The sequence below is a fragment of the Ixodes scapularis genome, unplaced genomic scaffold (genome assembly GCF_016920785.2).
Source record: "Ixodes scapularis isolate PalLabHiFi unplaced genomic scaffold, ASM1692078v2 ptg002322l_1__unscaffolded, whole genome shotgun sequence".
NCBI classification, from domain to species: Eukaryota; Metazoa; Arthropoda; class Arachnida; order Ixodida; family Ixodidae; genus Ixodes; species Ixodes scapularis.
In genome coordinates this window covers 151563-171917 of record NW_024610240.1, presented here as the reverse complement: position 1 = coordinate 171917, position 20355 = coordinate 151563, and the positions used below count along the sequence as shown (strand labels likewise).

At 45.1% G+C, this 20355-nt stretch overlaps 1 protein-coding gene across 3 annotated transcripts in view; it reads left to right on the top strand.

The window, feature by feature from the left end:
* Positions 1-20355, top strand: part of LOC8039581 (formin-2) — a 107468-nt gene that overhangs the window by 58109 nt on the left and 29004 nt on the right. For all 3 annotated transcript variants that reach the window (XM_040215434.2, XM_040215436.3, XM_040215435.2), the window contains 3 exons: positions 1194-1266; positions 10532-10605; positions 19416-19475. In XM_040215434.2, the coding sequence (XP_040071368.1) occupies positions 1194-1266; positions 10532-10605; positions 19416-19475 (207 nt within the window). The remainder of the gene's footprint in view (positions 1-1193; positions 1267-10531; positions 10606-19415; positions 19476-20355) is intronic.

The following is a 20355-nucleotide window of genomic DNA, read 5'->3' as shown; positions in this document are numbered from 1 at the left end:
TACCTTTTCATGCATTAAACACTCGGATGATAGTAAGCGCTCATCTTGTCTGTAACTTTGTTCTGGCCTTGTCCTTTGTGCTTTTGTATTTAAGATGTTTACCCAGCTAGCCCAACAGTTAATTTTAATTAAGTAGGCTCGTTGCTGTCTGCTTCACTTTGCATCCTGGAAGTCGCATAGACACTAGCTCCAGTTAGGGTGACCACCCGTCCCGGGACTCGCGGGACTGTCCCGCATTGAGGGCTCGTGTCCCGCGTCCCACAAGAAATTCTAAAATCTTTAAAATGTCCCGCATTTCACATTGTCATAACGTTCACTGCGCAAATTACGGCGCTTCCGAACAACGGGCAATGGGGAGCCACGGAGGTCGCTGATAAATGTGTGAATCTCGATGATATGTCATTTTCTTGCCAAGCACTGCGGGAAGGAACCGACGTTCTTGCGGGAGACTGACGCACATGCGCCGTTGTGCCTCTCCCATTAATGGCAAAATATTGCAAGCGAAAACTGCTCGCCAAAAGCTGAAAAATGAACTATTGTAATTAGTTGGAAATCATACTGTATCATGCGAAAAGGGTTTTGTGGAAAACTTTTTTTTTTCGTTGAAGACGGCCACAGAAGGCAAAACACCTGCAACTCACAATGGTAAAAAAAAAAACAACATAAGGTTCTATTTTTGTGTTGGAGCATGTTAATATAAGAGTAAGTATGGACAGGAAACAATAAGCCAAAAAGTGTTTACTGTTTTTTATTTCCTTTTGATGCATTGGGGTCTAGTGCAGTCGATCTTTATGTTTTCAACTTAGATACTTTTAATAAAATATCTACCATTACAAATGAACAAAAGTATATCACTGTGAGTTAAACTTATCTTAGTTTAATTGTGTCATACAATTTTTAGGTGTATAATACGCTTTCGGACAGCACAGGATTTCGGGGTGTGCGCGGTGGTGAATTTCCCTTAATACTTATTTCTTGAGTCATGAAAATACCGTCCTCCTCTTGCTCCCCACCACCCCCCCCCCCCCTCCCCCGGTCAGGGTGTCCCGCATTCCACCGGAAGGAAGGTGGTCACCCTAGCTCCAGTTGAACATCTAGCATACACTCTAATAACTATGTGGTTGATTCCTCCAAGTGTAGGGAAAGCTGTGTTGGTCGGCACACGTCCGGCTGAACAGAGTGTGTTCTTGCAGACGCTGTTGAAGAATCCGGACGTGCACAACATCCTGGGTATTATATTGGCTCTGGGCAACTACATGAATGGAGGTATGCTCCCATTTGTTTTCCTCTCCCGCTTTCAAATTTATTAACATACAGTCGAGCCCTGTTATAACGCAGTCAGTGGGAATCGGGAATATGTTTGCAACATCCACAATTCATTATATCTGGACTTTAAAAAAGTTTGTGATTTCTTTATGCTTATGGAATGCCAGAGTCATGCAGGATATAGCAGAAGCTGATAAAATAGCCCCTTTTGTGTTTCTTAAAAATTTTCTAAAATACTCAACAAAACGTAAATCTAAGTTTTTTTTTGTTCTTTTCGAAAACCAGTTTTTTTGTAACACCAGCGGTTTCTCGGAACTTTTACGCTGCGAGGAACTGCCAAGTGAGAAGCAGTAAATACATGGGGTGCTTGTGACTGGCACGGGAGGAGAACTCGTCTTTGTAGATGCCATAAAAGCAAATAAGATGCATTTGAAAGCACTTTAATTTCAAAGGAAACTGTGGACTAGGGTGCAATGAAATATGCACAAACAAGCACTCTTAATTTCTGTAGATTTCATGTTTGCTTTCCAAATCTGGAGTACAAAATTCAGCGGAGCTAAATTCTGTGCTCCAGATTCTTTTGCTCAGAAAGGCGCGTGGTACACATTTCAATCACATTTTTAGTAAGGAAATAGATGCCTCTGTGCATCCCCTATCTAGGCTAGCGTGCTGTCGGCTCCGGACCCTGTCGTGATAAGCGTGGTCGGCCTCTGTTACACTTAGAATAATCCGGTTAAACATGTGTGCGTTTCGGTCGGGACCATGTTGAAGTTCGATAGAAGAGATAATTTGAAAAAAGTGATTTCTTTATAAACAAGATTTACTGTAATGGTACAACTTTTTTATATGAATGATGTAGGTGCAGGATATACAGCAGCAACAATGATCAGGTTACTGTACCATTGAACTTGACAAACCAGACTTTGGCGGTCTGAAATTTGATTGATCAGAGGGCAACACTCTCCACGAGACTTGACTAGAAGCGCCGCCACCACGCGACCCTCGGTTGGTGCGTTTCGTAACTCAGTGGGAAAATCTCATTATCATCAATATCACTATGTAGCCAAGTCTCGGTGAGGACAACCACATCTATGTGGTAACAAAACATGTTCAAGTGTCTCAACCTTACGTAGTAAAGTGCGAACGTTCAAATTTATCAACAAAACGTCACGCTTGGCAGTTCTACTAAACTGTCGCGCAGGTTGGTTTCGTGTCTGAAATTTGTGAGCGATAGTTGCTTGCAGAGTCCCAGCGGTACATTATCATTGAGCAGCCTAACTTTTTAACTGTTGTCTTTATCCACCTTTGCACTAGCCCATACAAGTTTTCGTATTCCTAGTATTTCTTTCGAATAGTTGTTTGAGACAGATATCTTTGACCCTTTTAGCTTGGAAGAGGTTCCGTAAGACCTTCATTTTTACGCTATTGGCCTTGAGATCGACCTAGAGGTGGCGCTACGGTCGCGCTATTATCACAGGGGTGGAACGGCTGCGCCATTTGCGCCATTTTGCGCCAGACGCATTTGTCTGCGCCATCCTGCGCCATTTCACGGAAACTGCGCCACAGCCAATACCTTGCGCCATTATGCACCAAATCGCACAACGTGCGCCAAAAACAAAAAAGTATTTTGTCTTGGTTTCGGTTCCTATCGACTCGATTGGCAACAATTAGCCCGTTTAGCTTGGTCGGCCTTGCAATCCTTTGTTCTGTTTATTCTCCCTGTGTATCCCGAGTCGGAAGCGCGCGAAAAACTCGGGGATCGGATTCGAATCGCTACACCTGCAACTGGACTGTTATTCTTCAACCATAAGCTGTTAAGCAAGTCGACCGAGGTGAGGTCGAGTCGTTAAGCGTCAGATTGCCTGAGGCTCTGCAGCCCGGGATCCGGACGTCAGCCAATTGAAAACAAATGAGCAAAATACTCCTTTGAGTACTTCATCGTTAGAAGTTGAAACAGCATTCCCGCAAGATAATTGCGATTTGATAGAACTGAAACGCGGTCCGATCCGGAACCTTGCCTGCCAGCTGCTGTCACGCGAGCGGTAGATCTGCTCGGCGTACTTTAACCTTGCTCCCGCTAATCGCTTTGAATACGATAACTCCGTTAATTGTAGTCTGCTGCTTCGATATTGAGTTGCACAATAGGATAATTTCGAAATGTGTTGCCCTGTTCCCCCACGCAACTGCACGTCCGTTGCTTACGCACGTCATGTGGTTCGCACATATATTTACTATGTCGAGCACGTGGGGGTTGTGCGATAAGCAGTGCTGATTTGCATTTTGAGCAGCTGAAAGCCACTCAGAAAGTATCAAGGACACCATCTTCAGAAACATATGGTACTTGCTTTTTGATTCTCATTAAGGCTCACAAAGTTTCAAGTTTTGGCATCTGTTACACTGTTATCCCATTACCTAGGTCCCTAACCACTCATGTTCATCTGTGCTGCTAAGCACAATTGAAATTGCTCCCGTACTCGTCTAAGACACAAGCTGAAGCTGAGCTGCCCCTAGCCTGCTCCAGAATGTAGTTTTAGCTGCTCCCAACCTGCTCCAAAACAGCGGTTTCAGCTGCTCCCGTGGCTGCTCCCAAGTACATTTCATGAGTTCCACCCCTGTATCATTATCAAAGCGGGGATAGGAGAACGGCCGCCCCATAGGCTCTCCACGGTCGCGCGCGAGACGGCGTAGATTCTTGCGTTTATTTTGTCGCACACTATCGGTGGGAAAACAATTCTAGCGGAAAAGGATGCAGTACTGTTCGGTGCTTCAGTGAAGATTGAATCGTGTTGCCAGCGTGCGGCCCAAACTTATATAATCGCTTCTTTGGGTGCGTCGTCTGCTCCAGGCAGACTTTGGGAAGCATGGATCACCACGACTGATGCCTGTCTCCGGCTGAGCTGAAATATTTATGTTAAATATTTGTTTCTTTTAAAATTTAATATGTCAGTTCATCAACAAGGAAATTTAAAAAATAATAAATTCCAACCCAGATAACATAATACTGGTACTGTGGGCTGTGAAATCGCAGTTTCTATGCTTTTTTAATGTCTAGCTTTTGCAGGAATATAAATATTTAGAAAGAAGATAAGTTAGCACTGTATTGGAAATTACCATGCTATTAAGTTCCTCTGCACTTTTATTGTGCCATAGTGTGGGTAACTTTTTTGGAGTCGGAACAAATCTACTGCGTTGCGATGAGGAGAGAGTGTCTTTTCTAGTTAAAATCTGCAAACTGCACGGTTGGCAGGACAACTAAAACAGGTGAAACAGACTGTTCTAATATATCTGCCGCGACTGTAATAAACGAGTGTAACCGAGCAACGCAGCAATGTTCCTATTATTAAATGCTTTTCTCGGTTGTGTGGGTTCACCCGCTTCAATTTTCTTGGTGAGGGCCACAGATGTCAAGAGGGCAATACTATAAATGTCTGGCTAAATAATCTTGTATTCAAACACGGTAGACTTTGCAACCCAAACAAACGACGCGCACTACGGCACAGACAGCATCGGCCGCAGTGATACTCTTTTACTGATTAGGGCTAGCGACCTTCACGAGACTTTCCGATCACCCTCCGCCCTCACCTAACGTATATCGGGACTGGGCAGTTCATCGATTAACTTTCAGATTATTCAAGTAATGCTTTAATTGCAATTCTTTTTTTTGCCGGTTAATTGGAGTCTTGTGCTAGAGAAAGTCAACAAGGAGTAAAATATGCCTGCTTTAATATTTTTGGCGTCTTTACTTCTTTTGTGACACAGGCTTGCACGGTAAACCACTTCAGCGTGGTTTACAGTTTATCATTTCGCCGAGGGTGATTATAGTGTAACTTAAAAAATACATCATTTTAAATGGCTTCCTGTGTTCATATTTATGTAGGACTCACAACGTAAAGTTTATAATGGGAATGCGATATGCCATTTATGTAGGGTTGTGCGAATATTCGAAATTTCGAATAGTAGTTCCGAATAATACACTATTCGATATTCGCTTCGAGAAGAACTTCACTATTCGCGTTTTTCGAAGTGTTTAGGGCGGTGGGTTAGCCCCGTTGAGTTCACTTCTTATGGAGTACCGGTGCCATGCGGAGGAGCAATACCCGTGGAAGTGAGCTCCGCGGGTGTTCCTTCTGCGTATTACATCGGTGCTCGGTAAGAAGCGCACTCAACGGAGTAACCCGCCATGATAAACATTTGGAAAAGTATGAATATCGCAGTTGCGTGCTTGGACGGAAACCATACATTCAAAGCGGGATGGTGCACGCGTGCCGGCTGTATATGAAAATAAATGGAAACTTTGTGAATGTGTATACAGTATCTACCTTGTAGTAAAAGTTTTAAAATTAAACTGACTGTTTTGCAAGAGTTGGGCAGAGATGCCCTCACAACCTGCGTTCATCATGCGCGAGTCATTCGTTTTTAACTCGAAATTAAAGAAAGAATATTTAAGATTTGTAAATTCACTCAATGGGGTATAGTTGGCCATTTCCATTAGATTCATTTCATGTCAAACTTGTGGTTTATTTACCATCCCAAGACATCAGACCTTCTGAGGTCACAGTTCATAAATATAGATAGATTAAACTTGGCTTATAAATGAACAGGTGGAATAACCTTTACAAGTTTCACTGGGGTTTTGTCTAAGCATTATGTTATGGTAGTGAAAGGTGTGGAAAAACTATTCGTTATTCGATTCGAAAATATTCGGCCAAAACCACTATTTGCTTTGAATTCGCTTCAAACTCAAAATCCACTATTCGCACAAGACTACATTTATGACATAGTAAAACCAGTAAAAAAATGTGTAGTTTTAACGTCTTTCACGCAATATGACCGGGAGAAAATCAACATACGGATTTATTGATTGATTAGTCTATTGAAGGATAGCGATCGGTCGGGTTAATGTTCTAATCAAACCACAGACCCACTCAACATTCAATGCTTTATGAAAGCCGCGGTTTGTGCGAGATAACAAAAATATGTGGGGCCAGCGATTGTATAAAAAACAACACACTAAGATTATGGAAGCTTCCGACTTAATAATAATCGCTTTGCTGAATTTCTACGCATGGCAAACGATACAACACAACCTTTAGTAAAAAGAAACGGCAACAAAAACATAAAACATATAATAAGGAATGTCAAGCTCAGCCTGAAACGGACTTGCATCGTCGAGATCCATGCTTCTGAGCGTGCGCCCCTAGCAGACGACGCACGGCGGTATCCCCGCTTACGCGCATTTCCAATTCCGGTTGCACGGTGGCGGCACGGTTCGATCTTGAGGCGAATAATCATACAGTTTCATGATAACCAGTCTTGTCTTGTTTCCACGTTTAGCCCCCAACCTATGAATTTGTTCAACAGGCTCTACACATAACCCCCAATCGTTCAAAATACAGCTCCTTGATAACCTTATTTTTTTTATATCTTTTTCCGTTTTGTAGAGTCAAATCTCAATAATTCGTACTCGAGGGGGACCGAAAATTTGTTTGAATAAAGCAAAGTCTGGATTACCAGGAGTTTCCTCCCATAGAGACACATAGGATGGGACCTGTATGTTAGTTTGAATTATCCGCAAGTTTGAATTAAGAGAGTTTGAATTAACGAGATTTGACTGTATATCGTTTCAGCGATACCAAATACAATTAGGTTATTTTTGCGACTTCTAGCTTCCAGGTCAATCAATTTTCTTCACATTTCTTTCCCCGTGTTCTGTAAGCTACGGACAACTTGGTCGCAGACTTTCACGGATTGGAAGTCTTTCTCTACCCGTTGTATTCTTTAAGATAGTTTCTCAAATTGATCCTCAAGTCGTGCCCGATTTTCTTTAACATCCTTTCTAGTCATGACAGCTTGTCCGTGCAACAATTTTTCGAGTGATTCTTCAGTAGTGATTGGTCCGGGATTTTGTTCGACGTCGCCCGAGAGCAGCAAAAAGGGCATTGCAGAACATTTTGACATCTCGCTGGAAATAACTTCAGGGCACCGCACGAAAACAATAAATCTTAGCAATACACGCCAGCCTGGTTGAAGACAAACAGAAGCAGCATACCAGCTGTGCTCTGGATGACGTTGCCGTGCCCTCTGAAGAAACCGGCCGTGGTTGTGTTCCTTGTGGAGGCGTCGGAAAGGGGTGGCAATCGAGTCTGAGTGGTACGGTGGGTGATTTAAGAGGAGCCCATAGACGGCGGGAAGCAGAACAGGAATGCAGTTGTGGATACGCCGATACACGCCCACATTACGGGACTACATAATGTAGTGAGAGCGGCACAATTAAAGTATCGCAGCCCATCATCTTGCCTACTGTAGGCAAGATGGTGGGCCAGGACCCAGAGGACAGGAAAACACGGAACGGAAACGCCGAAAACCCGAAATACCCCGCACGACGTATGAAGCGGTGCTTCGTTGTGCATGCTGCCAGAAAGGCAAACTTGCCAAGCAGCGCACGTGCGTCGCTCGGACAGGGGGAGAGGGGGCACAATAGTTGCATTATCAGCAGATGGCCATTTGTTTTTGTGCTCAGTTTTTAGAAATATATCATACCGTAAAATATCGGGCAAGTGCCCACTCAAACTTTGGAGATAATCGCAAAAAAATGGAGGATGGGCGCTTGTCCGGTCAAATTTTACATATAAATGTACTGTGGATATTTTTTAGATCTCACGAATTTGGTAATGGGCGTTTAATGTGGAAGGGGGGGGGGGGGGGGCGGGTGCACGGTATTCTACGGTAAATAGATTTCACCGCATTTAATCTGAATACCTTTTTGTCTTTCTTTTTTGTTATATCCGCAGCGGGCCTCTCGGGGTTTTTCGTTACGAGCGGGCTTGTGTCGTATTGCAGGTATACAAACAATAATGGTAAATTGAAATCCGGTTGTTATATCTGTTATTTCGCTATTTATGGGTTCGTTATAAGCGGGCTGTGCTGTACCTTTTATTTATTAATAGTTAAGGTGAAGCCGAATCAACTCGGCTAAAACCAAAAAAAAAAAAGCAATCTAAAATCAGTGTATTTTTAGCGATTTCAGCCAAAACAATACAATCCGTAACACTATAATTTGGCGCTCATTCTTCAATTGTTTTTCACATTCGTATGCCACGTTGACCATCTGTCGCCAAAGATTTGGGTTTTCAACTATGCCAAAACTGAGAGATGCGCGAGCAACCATACTCTGTAAGCAGCTGCTCTATATAGATCTGAGCCGGAGCGACTCGGGTGCCTTGGAAGACTCGTTCAGGCGCAGGTACTGTGCCACAACGAAATTCACTCAGAGCCACAGAGTAGCAATACGTTGCCATGCCAACGGTTACCACATCTCTTTAGGCTTAGGAACGGCCAGAATCGGGGACGATCTTTAAAGGGGCACTGACACATCAAAATCATATTTTTTTTTATTATCCGAAACGATTGAAAACGATGCCGGGACATTACCCTCAAAATTGGAGATTTGGGAATTCAGTATTCGTGAAGTAAAAAAACAATTTCCAAATGCCGAATTCGAAGTTCCCGCGCGATCGGCGCCGGTGCCTTGACGTCAAAAATCGCGGAGACCTGAGAGTCCCCTTTCCTGTCACCACTCCCTGCTGTTGCCATGGCAACCCAAACCGAGGAGGAAAGGAGCGAGCGCCCGGCGTTGCGGCGGACCGGTTTTGAGCGGTGTCGCCTGTTTTCCGTTGGAGGATACAAATCCAGGAGACGGCACCACAACGAACTCCCGATTTTCGGTATTTCAAAAAGAAGGGCCGTAGTGCGTTCGCAATTGCGTTAAAAAACATGTTTTAGGATTGCCGTAATTAAATGTTATAGAGATGTCGCCTACAAAGCTTCTAAATTTCCTGATTTTTGACGTCACCGATCAAAAGAAGCGAGGAGGCGAGACGCGGGAAAATCAAACGCCAAAAATAAAAAGGCGCGCCCGCGCGCGGGAAAATTTTTTTTCGCGATGCGGTTTTTTTTGCGTGTCTATGTCTGCAACTTGCATCGTTTTAGACAATAAAAATAAATACGACCTTTGGGGTGTCAGTGCCCCTTTAATATGGGGCGAGCCCACCGCTCATTCTTTGCGACTTGAGTGAGATAAAGCAAAGAGAAAGCCGGCTGCACCATTCACTGGCAACGAACGTGGCTAACACGGCAGCTACTATCACGGCTCTGAGGCAAGAGGAAAGTGCGCCGACATGTTTGCCGACGCAACCCAACCCCGAGCTATACTTCTCGAGTTCTGCGTTAGGGGCAAGCGCCAACCCAAAACACAGTGTGGGTTCGGTGCAGCGGTGTGACCTTTTTAGCTTTGGGGGCCCCCTATTCTAAAACTCTCTATGGTTACTTGGGCGGAGGGTGGCCATGGACGATACGAAAACCACAAAAAAGGCGGCTTTTCAAAGCCTTACTCCCATAATCTTATCTGTGCTTCAAAACACGGCAAAGGGTCCGAGCAGAGACGCGTGATGGGCGGGGTAAATACGGCATGGAAGCGAAGCGCGCGCCACGCTGCGGAAGCGGTCGAGAAAAGAAGGGGCGGGGGATAAATCTTTTTATATTTTTATGTAAACAATTGCGTGTATGGCCCACACAAGTGCGGCCCATACACGCAATTATCACAGTTGTGAAAGTTAAATAAATGGCACAATAATTGCCTCAAATTCGCTGCTAATTACTTTCGACATAGTGAAGTAAAGATGTAAAGCTTTAAGATACAGTTCACTTATTGCAAAAAGAAAAAAATTATATCAATTTTTTTTAGATTCAGTCAGGAAACAAAACCATCAGTTTTTTTATGCCTTGACTGTACCTTCTTGAGAGTGTTTGATTGTTTGCTTTGCTCACTTGCCATTGGCGCTCTTGTTCTAAACCTTGGCCCTGTACCATAAAAAAACCAGCACATTCATTTTGAGGGCTTCTCGAGCATTTCTCGAGTACAGTCTTTCCAAGGTGGAGTCACTTTTGGGGATGAAAACTGCGAAGGGCCTCGGGGGTGTGTTTGCCCTTCAATGGACAACAAACTTATTTGTGCGAAGCCTCGCGATGCAGTTTAGTGAGGATGCATTAATTAGATGCATTTTCTCAGCTGTCCCGCACTCGTTGTGCTGCAACGGGCTATGCCGAGTACAACGCTTTACTAATCAGAGTAAAATGAAACTTAAGGCACATAATTTTTAAGGGGCCTACATTAAAACTTGTACAACTTTGTTTTGGAATTGAAGAGGCTCATCAGCTTCCGAAGCACACTTGTTGGACCAATGTGCTGTCTTCCCTTGTCCTGCAGGCAATAGGAGTCGTGGGCAGGCTGACGGATTTGGCCTGGAGATCTTGGCCAGGCTCAGGGACGTCAAGAGCAAGGTGACCTCTTTATTTACAGTCTTTATGTCGCACGCTTGTAAAAGTTGCACCTTCCTGTTAAGAGCCACGTTTCTGTACAAATGAGACTTTTTTATGGTCAGTGGGGGGAAACTGCCACTATAGGTTTGCCTGTGTGGATTGTTATCCTGATATATGTGCAAGTGAGAGCCAGACAAACATAATTTGTTGGCCGCTGCTCCTACGGGAGGCTGCCGTGTCACGAGGGAAAGTCAGTCCGTGGACCCGAAGGCTACTTCTGGCGGATCTAGACTCGTCTTGGAACCGCCTTAAGTGAAGGGCATCACCTCTACCATTCTTTGTGTCCTAGCTGTCGGTACATCTTGCACGGTTCATTAAACAAACTCGCTAAACATATATTTTTTAAAGATAAAACACGCAAGCCACACAAAAGATTTTTGCCAAAGAAAAATGTTTTTGGCGCAATATTTATGGCGTTAAACGCAATTTAGGCAGCATTACGCTTCATCCGCGCCCCACTGTGGGCCCTGCCCATTAGTACTGGATTGACTTGGCTGCTTAGCCATTATGCGAGTCTAATATATCCCTGTCACGACATTCGGTTTGTATAGTCTCGCATCTCGCATTGTCTGCTATACTCGTCGTCACCTAAAGAACAGAACGGGGCATATTGGAAGCGTGCGACGAGACGTTGACGCCATGGCGCAGCTCCCAGCCGTTTCGTATTGAACACGGCTGGCATAAACAACCTGCGTAGCAGCCAACCTTCGTTTCTGATAGATGTCAGCTTACGCGAGTATGGCGCTACAGAGTTAAAGGGCACAGTAAATGCATTTTTAACGCGAGATCCGGAAATTGAGAACCCAGACCCCTCCATGCACCAGCGAAAACCACCTTAATCATTTCAACCCCAGCTTATTACTCGATCCGCCGGCGAGCGAGGAGCAGTCTTGTGTAAGAAAAGAAGCAAAAAATGCTCGTCGATTTTATCGATTACCGGTACTCGTGCCGGTAAATGTCGTCCAATAGTGTCGAGACAGGTTACAACGAAGTCAACGGGAATTGGAAATCACTTCGCTATATCTACTATTTCGTTATAACCGGCTTCGATTATAACAAAGTGCAAAAGGGAATGGGAAATTGTGATCGCTTCGCTGTAGTCGCTATTTCATTATACAGTCGCCGACCGATTATTCGGACTTCGCTGGGACCGAAAAAACGTCCGAATAATAGAGCAGTCCGAAAAATCTGCAGATTGAAAAACTTGCCTTTATTACTTCCAAGTTTGCTTAAAAAAGCCGTAAATAGTGCCTTGGTTCAGGTTACGCCTGTGTGCCTTGTTTTAGGTTATGCCTCCGTTTCCGTTCGACAGCTTTCTGTTAGCTTGAGAATCGCTGCCTTCTTTTCTAGCGTTATGGTCGAGTAGCAGAAGAACAGATGGGGCCATGACGCCCAAGCCAGCGTTGTCCGAACGAGATCAGAGGCACAAATACACGAGCGCAAAATGGCGACTGGCGATGCGAAGGAACGAAAAACAAAGCAAAATGGTAATAATGATGATGATGATGACGTGCAGCTAAATGGGAAAAAAAGGGCTAGCATAGCGTCACCTAGCGGTAGGACTCAGGAGTGCTCAAGTAGCGCTGCCAAACCAAGCCAATCCATTGGCAGCCAACGTAGAATTCAAAATGGCCGCTTCTCGATGGTGTTTTCCGCTGATCGCTCGCGACGATTTTGTCCGAATAATCAAACTTTCGGACTTCAAGCTGTGCGAAACATTGGTCGTGAATATACACTATTTCTATGGGGTAAGTCACAGTTCCGCCTTTAGGTCCGAAATACAGAACAAGTCCGAATTATCGGAGTCTGAAAAAACTGTTGGCGACTGTAACCGACTTGGAAGCATGGAACACACAAACGCTTAGTAGCGGCATCTTGCGGCGCAGATAAATTAAAAACTCAACGGTACGCTTTGCCATTGTCGCTTACAACTGCGAGACACAATTCAATTCATGCTTGGAGCAACGTCTGCAGGTCGAGTGAGGGAGAACACGTCCAGGGCAACGCTGGAAGCAGGTTTTGAATGTCAAGCTGCCTTTACTTCAGAGCTAGGTGGAGAAACGTGGCTGCGGGAAGGGCAGACGGGGCGAAGACCCTGTGGGCGTGTTGGAATATGCCATGGCGGCCAGCACTGGTGTGGGTGTTAACCATCTGCCGAGGCAGAGTGGCGCCCCCATGGGTGTTGCACACTCCCATTCCACCCTGCTGCGCACTGTCACGTGCCATCTTGCAGGTCATCCACTCTGCTAAATAGCCCTTGTGAAAGTTTGCCGTCAAAAAGGTCACCATTTTTGTAGTGCTGTAAGGCTCGTTATTTCTAACCGGAGTGTCAAACCGGAACGAAACCAAACTTAAAACCGGAACTGAACAGTCATTTTTAGGCGAACCGGAACTAAAGCAAACCAAAATCTTCGCCGCCATTTTGAAACTGAATGGGAACTGAACCGTAAAAAAATATAATGCTAACCAGTTTAAAACGGTTCACAGTACCGTATATTGCCGCGTATAAGACGACCTTTTTTTCCAGAAATGGGTGTCTCAAATTAGGGGGTTCGACCTATATGCGGATTCGATCGACCTATACACTCCGTGCGACGCGACTGGCGCGCCGCCGCGCGGCCGGTACCGAAGGTAGGCAGCGAGAACCCCAGAGAAAACGAAACCGAAACCACGCCGCGTACGTTGGTACGCATTGAAGTCGGAGTGGTGCGGTTGCGCTGGGTTCACAGCATGAAGTGCTGCCTGTGCTGCGTCATTTTAAGTGCTTCAATAGTTATGCGTCGTATCTCGTGGAGACAAAGTTTCACAGTTTTTCACCTCGCCGATGTTTTGTGGGACAGCGACAACGATGGACTCGTGCCGTACGACGTGAGAAATTAGGTCTCCCGATCATGTCTGCCACTGTGTCGGCACGGCTGACATATTCTACACTGACGCTTTGCGCTCTGCGTTTGTTTTCGCACCAGTAACGCCTACATGTGTCAGCGCCGATAGGACGAACCCACACTCGCAGGTATGCAGTGCCAATTTCGTTGGAGGAATGCCCTCCAAAGAAGTTTCGTCCCCATCGTACGTGTCGATGATATTTCCGGACAAGTATGGCACGCAATCTGTACTTCATGAAGAAAGATTCGAAAGGTAAAAAAAGTGACAAATATAAATCTAAAGAAAACAACAATGAAACTCGGAATCACTGGAGAATCGACGTTTGAGTATGGAAGTTTATGTGGTGTGCTTTCTTTCTTGACCAGCCTCCTTTTGGATGTGGAAACGCTGACACTCCGAGTTCTGTAGACAACATTTTTTTTTTCTCGGCTTTAGAGCCACCTATCGCAAAGTGTTTCGAACTGGAAGTACCGTCCACTGGTCCCTTCCTACCTGTAAAATGTGCACCTTCCACGATGAGTGGTATTATCTGACAGCCTTTGACGGTCAAAGCCAGTTCCCATTTAGTTACGCCGCCCAAACTAAATTTCCACCTGGTTTCGCGATGCCAACTCGTTTTGTTATATTAAGTGTTGTGCCAAGTGACGGTCATGTCAAAGTACCTGTGCGCCGAAAATCAGCACCTTGCACAACAGGTTATTACACAACAGCTGACCGCAAAAGCCCTTGGCGGCCAAACCGTGTGTTGGCCGACAACTTTGTTTTCTCGGCTTTGGAACCACCTTTCGTAAAGTTGTTTCAATTGGAAGTACAGTCCACTAGTCCCTTCCTACCTCTAAAGTCTCCACCTCTCCCGACCAGTGGTATTCTCTTGACAGCCTTTTCATGATCAAAACCGGTTCCCATTGAGTTACGCCGCCCAAACCAAATTTTCACCTGGTTTCCCTATGCCACCTTTTTTTGTATAATAAGTGCTGTGTCATGTTACTGTCAAGTCCAAGCACATTAGCGCCCAAATCTGCACTTTGCACAGCCCGCTATAACACAACATTTTGGGTCCAATATTGGATATCCCGTACAGCTTTACTTCTTTATTCGTTAGAAACATAACTGTCACACCTGCTGTCTTAAAGAAACTTGGCTCTCTTCGTGCACAAACTTAGTGAACCTCTCACTCGCCTCCAAATATCATCGTTCCAGCAGTCCTAGGTTTACAGCGACGAGCGAAATAAATTTCCCACTCAGAGCAATTAAGGTGGCGGCCGTCTTGTTTTTCGGAAAATTACTCCAACTCCTTTTTCGGCCGCAACTAGAGAAATTACCCCTAATTACGACTCAAATTCAATATATAAGTGGAGAACAGCTAAATTCCCTTCTGCCCCAGCACTCATGCAACGTCACCCTCAACGTATCGGCTCAAAAAGCAAAAGTTTCGTCCGTGCGCGCTTCCGCCGCCACAGCTTGGCATGCGAAAAGGCGCCGCAGGCTGCTGAACGCGCCTCACAGTCGAACGCCAGCTCCTCCGCTAGCGGCGCTGCGCGCGTTCTTCAAAGCGCCCCCTATAGTTCCCGCACGGAGTGTATAGACCTTTTCATCCTCCTCCGCATGGGCGCTGCCATCTTGGAATCACGTGACGAGGCAGCCATTAGGTTGCTTCAAGTTGCTGCTCCGCTCTCCCCTCCGCGCCTTGGCGGATGCGTTGTATTGGTTGTAATCGTGTTTTTCGTCGCGTTTCGCCGCGCTTTCTTGCCTTAGTTCGAAAACTGGAGCCCGATACGTCTACTCGACGACTAAGACATCACGAGGGCTCAAAGGTCCTTATGACAACAGGTTTGTTTACTAATAGTGGTGGAACCTTCTCAGTAAAAAGCGCGTATATTTATATCGTGCATTTAGGATCGGAAGGCGTCAAGAATAGTCAGCGCAAGGAGACTATCTGTATTTCATGAAATTATCGTTCTTTGTATTTATAATATATCGAAATCTGTTTCTTTTGATTATCTGAGATAACTCGCGGAGGAGATAGGCAACGAACGTTTAACTTGTATATTATCTGAGGCTAGACGTACTGCTACGTCAACATTAGGCGATTTGTTTGTTAATAATAAATAATAGCACACCTACATATGTGTATGAGGTTCTCAATCTTTTCTTTTCCGACGTAGTCGTTCGGTTGGTCGGTTTACTTACGAATTTGAAGAAAATGTATACCGTGCTCGCTCCCACTTCGACAGTCATTTAAGTTATTTATTGATTACATGTAGATAACCAGTCGGGACTTCCCGCGTAAGAAACTGCCATGACAACAGTAGTGAGTATTGGAATAGCGTGCACAAAGATATCACTTCGTTTCTATTTGCTAATCCAAAACGCGGTTTGGGTTCAGCGCATGCGCAATAATGACGACGCTTTTTTTTTTTTTTTTTGCGCACGCTGTTTTAATTTTTGCCAGTATCTAAAATCCGCAATATTTAACTCCGAAAAAAAAAAAGAAAAGAAAAAAGAAGCCGTTCGCATAACAATTACTTGAGTCCAGGATTGTCGATGGCGAATAGAGCTTTACTTTTGGTGGCTGGCGACGCCGAAATTTACAGAGCGAATCTGTTGAAACAAAGAAATATTTGTTCACACAAATCTGTGAAGTGTTGCCTAGCGCTAGAACTTAGCCGAACTTTCCGAGGTATTTCTCCTCCTGCAGCCTTTAATTTTATTTGGCCAATTTTACGGAAGACAAATCTCAGATTTAATTTGACGGGCCTGTCACTTATATCATATCTTGCGTAAGCGAATGTTCATATAAAAATAATTTATTTCCAAGGATCAATATCGCGAAATGCTGCTTATGAGTACTTTTAGCAGGGTTGATAATATAAGAAATTTCCTACTCGGCCTGTCAAAACATGCTGAATTACTGAATTAAAAAAAAAGGCCGAGACGACACAACTTGTTTATATCAAATATCTGCGTCATTACAAGATACGTTTTTAGTTTGCAAAGTTCACTAAAGGTTGGGTGCCCACTAAAACCAAACAGTGAGTAGTAAACTCGCGAGTTCATCTGTTCTGGCTGATTCAGCTCATTGCTAATCAAGCTGTCGATAAGCTTCTTTATATTCACGTGTTAGTTTTTTCATTAGTTGGTTTTTCTGGAAACTGGTGGTCATCGGGGACGGGCGTAGACGATGGTAATCCTCCCTGTACATCAGTCAGACGTTTCGCAACCGACCATAATCAGATACATCAAAAGACTTGGTAAAAAACAGCCCCCAATTTAGGCTCAAATACACCTACGTCAACCTCAAAATGGCTCAACACACAATGTTTCATTGGTTGTGTGCTACAAGGAAAATAATCGTATCAGAAAATTACGCAAAAAGAGAGTAAAACAGCAACATAGCCGCGTTCACGTTGAAACCGAAACCAACCAAATTGAAGCAACCTAATGGCGCCGACTGCATCAGCGCCCTCTATCCGCCGGTGGGGCAACTACAAGAATGAAAAGGTCTATATGCGGGTTTACACGCATTCTGAGCCGAATGAAGGGTTCTAGGGACTTTTCCCTACATAACGACATAGTTTCGTATTCGTAGTGAAAGACAACGTCTGGGTGACTTTATTTCGGAACTTAAAACATATTTTTAAATCTAGTTATATATTTAAACAACAGAGAAATATTATACTGGCAAGAAAAAGCGCTCATCACTGCCCGAGAAACTCAGTCGGAACTTCGTAGGGAAAATGTCTGATTTTGTCCTTAGGCACGCCGAAAAGAAATCGCGCGCACCATCGTCGCCATCTTTCCTTTCTTGGCTCGTTCAGAAGACTGCATCGGACGAAAATGCCACCGCAAGCTCGCCGCCAGTACAGCGCGTTGTTTAAACGAAAAGTCATCCTCTTCGCCGAAGCGGAAAACAACGTAGCAGCTTAGCGGCACTTCGGCGTCTCTGAAAAGTGTGTTAGGGGATGGCGGCGGCAACGCGATCAAATCTTCGCATGCGCGGGTACGCGACGCTCCTTTCGTGGTCCCAAGCAGGGACAGTATCCTGCCGTCGAAGAGGCTGTCCGAAAGTGGGTCGGTGACCAACGAAGCAAAAGCCTCAGTGTTTCCTATGAAGATATTGAGTGCAAGGCACGTGCAGTTGCTACGGAACTGAACATTGCGCGCACCGAGTTCAAGATCTCGAAGAAGTGGGTGACCAACTTCATGAAGCGCAACGGGCTAAGCCTGAGAAGGCGAACGACTGTGTGCCAGAAGCTGCCGGATGCCTACGAGGACAAGCTGCAGGAGTTCCATCGCTACGTTGATGACCTCCGAACGCAGAACAGCTTCATGCTCGGCCAGATCGGCAACGCTGATCAGACGCCGGTTTGGTTCGACATGCCGAGCAGAAGAACCGTCGCCGAAAAGGGTTGTCGCCAGGTGAATTTGCTGACGACGGGGAACGAACACAATCGCTTTACCGCGATGTTGTGCTGCACGGCCGATGGCCACAAGCTGCCCCCGTACCTGGTGTTTAAGCGGAAAACGATGCCCAAAAACGAACAGTTTCCGCCGAAGGTGATCGTTCGCGTCAACGAGAAAGGTTTTTTCAATGAGGAGACCGTCTTGGAGTGGTTTCGGCTCGTCTGGTGTAGGCGTCCGGGTGCCCTCTTAAAGCCCCGGAGCATGCTCGTTCTGGATTCTTTCCGTGGACACATTACGGACCGTGTCAAGAAGTCGATCGCCAACGAAGGATGCGACCTGGTCATCATCCCGGGGGGGTTGACATCCGTCGTTCAACCCCTTGACGTGGTTCTTAACAAGCCTTTCAAGGACCGCGTCGGGGCCTTCTACAACGAGTGGATGGCCCAGGCGGACAACCCTAAGACGCCGACAGGTCGTGTGAAGCGTGCCTCGTTGAGCACTGTGGCCCAGTGGGTGAACGACGCCTGGTACGGGCTGCCTGCGGACATGGTCCGTGCAGCGTTCTCCAAGTGCGGGATTTCAACGCCGCTTCCCCCGTCCGGCCCCTCTGACCCACAAGGCAGCGACAGCAGTGACTGCGTCATCGTCACAAGCGACGACGAGTGAGGCACGAGCTCATAGGGAGACCTCATCTACCTCTATGTGAATAAATGTGATATTCCTTTAGCATAACTTGCATCTTTAAAAAAAAAAAAAAACTTTTTTTCGGTTGGCGGTTGTCCAACATTAGGGGGGTCGACTTATATTCGGATCGTCTTATACGCGGCAATATACGGTAATTTTTTTTGTTCGTTAATGTCGCAAATTGAATATTTGACATTAAAAAAAATTGGCAGCTGTATATCAATGTATTGATCAAATCGTCGTATACAGAATAGCTATGTATGAGAAATTGTGGGGTTTCGTGGCTCTTTTGTATTAGCTTAAAGACATATGAATGCCGCAGTTCACATCAAAGCGAATATCGAGTAGCATATTATTCGAAACTACCACTTGAAAATTCAAATATTTGTGCGACACTAGTTATTGGTTATTTCTTGGCACATCTAACTTGGTTTGGGGTATTTTTACATTTTGTGGCAATAATTAGTCGTATAATTTATAGAATTTGTCTTATCTGAATCTTGAAATGCGTGAGACGAGAGAGAAGAAAACGGCTCACTATCGATACTTAAACCATTTTTCTCCTCGGGATTTCTGATGTTAGTAGTTCCGACCAACTCACTATTTATCGTTCGCTCGCGATGCTTTACCTCGTAGCAGATTTCGCTTTTATTCATTAATTTAATTTCTCTCGAGGTAATGACATTGAAGAAAGAAGTGAGCTTCCAAAAGCAATTGCGAAATGCGCTCGTTAGCCCTCGAACAAAAACACTGTCGGTAATGTTGACCTAGGAATGTTCTTTGTGGTCTCTTTGCAGGACAACTCCCTGACCCTCCTTCATTACATTGTCAGAGTCTATGTAAGACAGTTCCAAAAGGTGGGTAGTGTCTGCTGTAGTGCACTCTGCCTTGTCGGGAAAGGGACGCATGTGGTGCGCTCAAAAGTGTATGAGAAACATAGTGCGTACGTTTCGTGGACACATGGTACAACACACCACTTCCGGCGAGTTGTTTAAGTGGGTTCAAGTCCTTCCTCCATTGGCTGTGGCTCTGCAGCCTGGGATCCTTGAGAACAAGTGAGCAAAAGCTCCTTTTAAGTACTTCATTGTTAGAAGTTGAAACCGTGTTCCCAAAGATATATCGTGATTTGATAGAACTGAAGCGCGGTGCCGGCAGAGTATTGACCAATTGCCGGCGCATTAGCTCCGTTTGAAGTCTCTTTAAGGTCTGATCCGAAACCTTGCCGGCCAGCAGCTCTCACGCAAGCGGTAGACCTGCTCAATGCATTTTGAGCCTCGCTTCTGCTTATTGCTGCAAAGCGGCAACTTCAATATTGGCTTGCGCAATAGAATAAACTCGAAATTTGTGATGCTTTGCCCCGTTCCTCCGTGCAACTACACATCCGTCGCTTGCACGCGTCACGTGGTTCACACATACGGTTATGTCGAACACGTGTGGGTTGCGCAATGAGCGTTGCTGGTTCACATTTTGAGCAGCTGAAAACCACTGAGAAAATATCAGAGAGACTATCTTTGGGAACATGGATGTACTGAGTACTCATTAATGTAAACAAAAGGAGGTTGTAATGCTTTTTGGTTCTCATTAAAGGCTCACAATGTTTCAAGTTTTGGCATCTGTTACAATGTTATCCCATCAGGTCCCTCATGCTCATCAGTGTGCACAATTGAAATTGCTTCTGTGCTTATCTAAGACACAAGCTGAAGTGCCATGAAAACTGATTTGAGCTACTCCTAACCT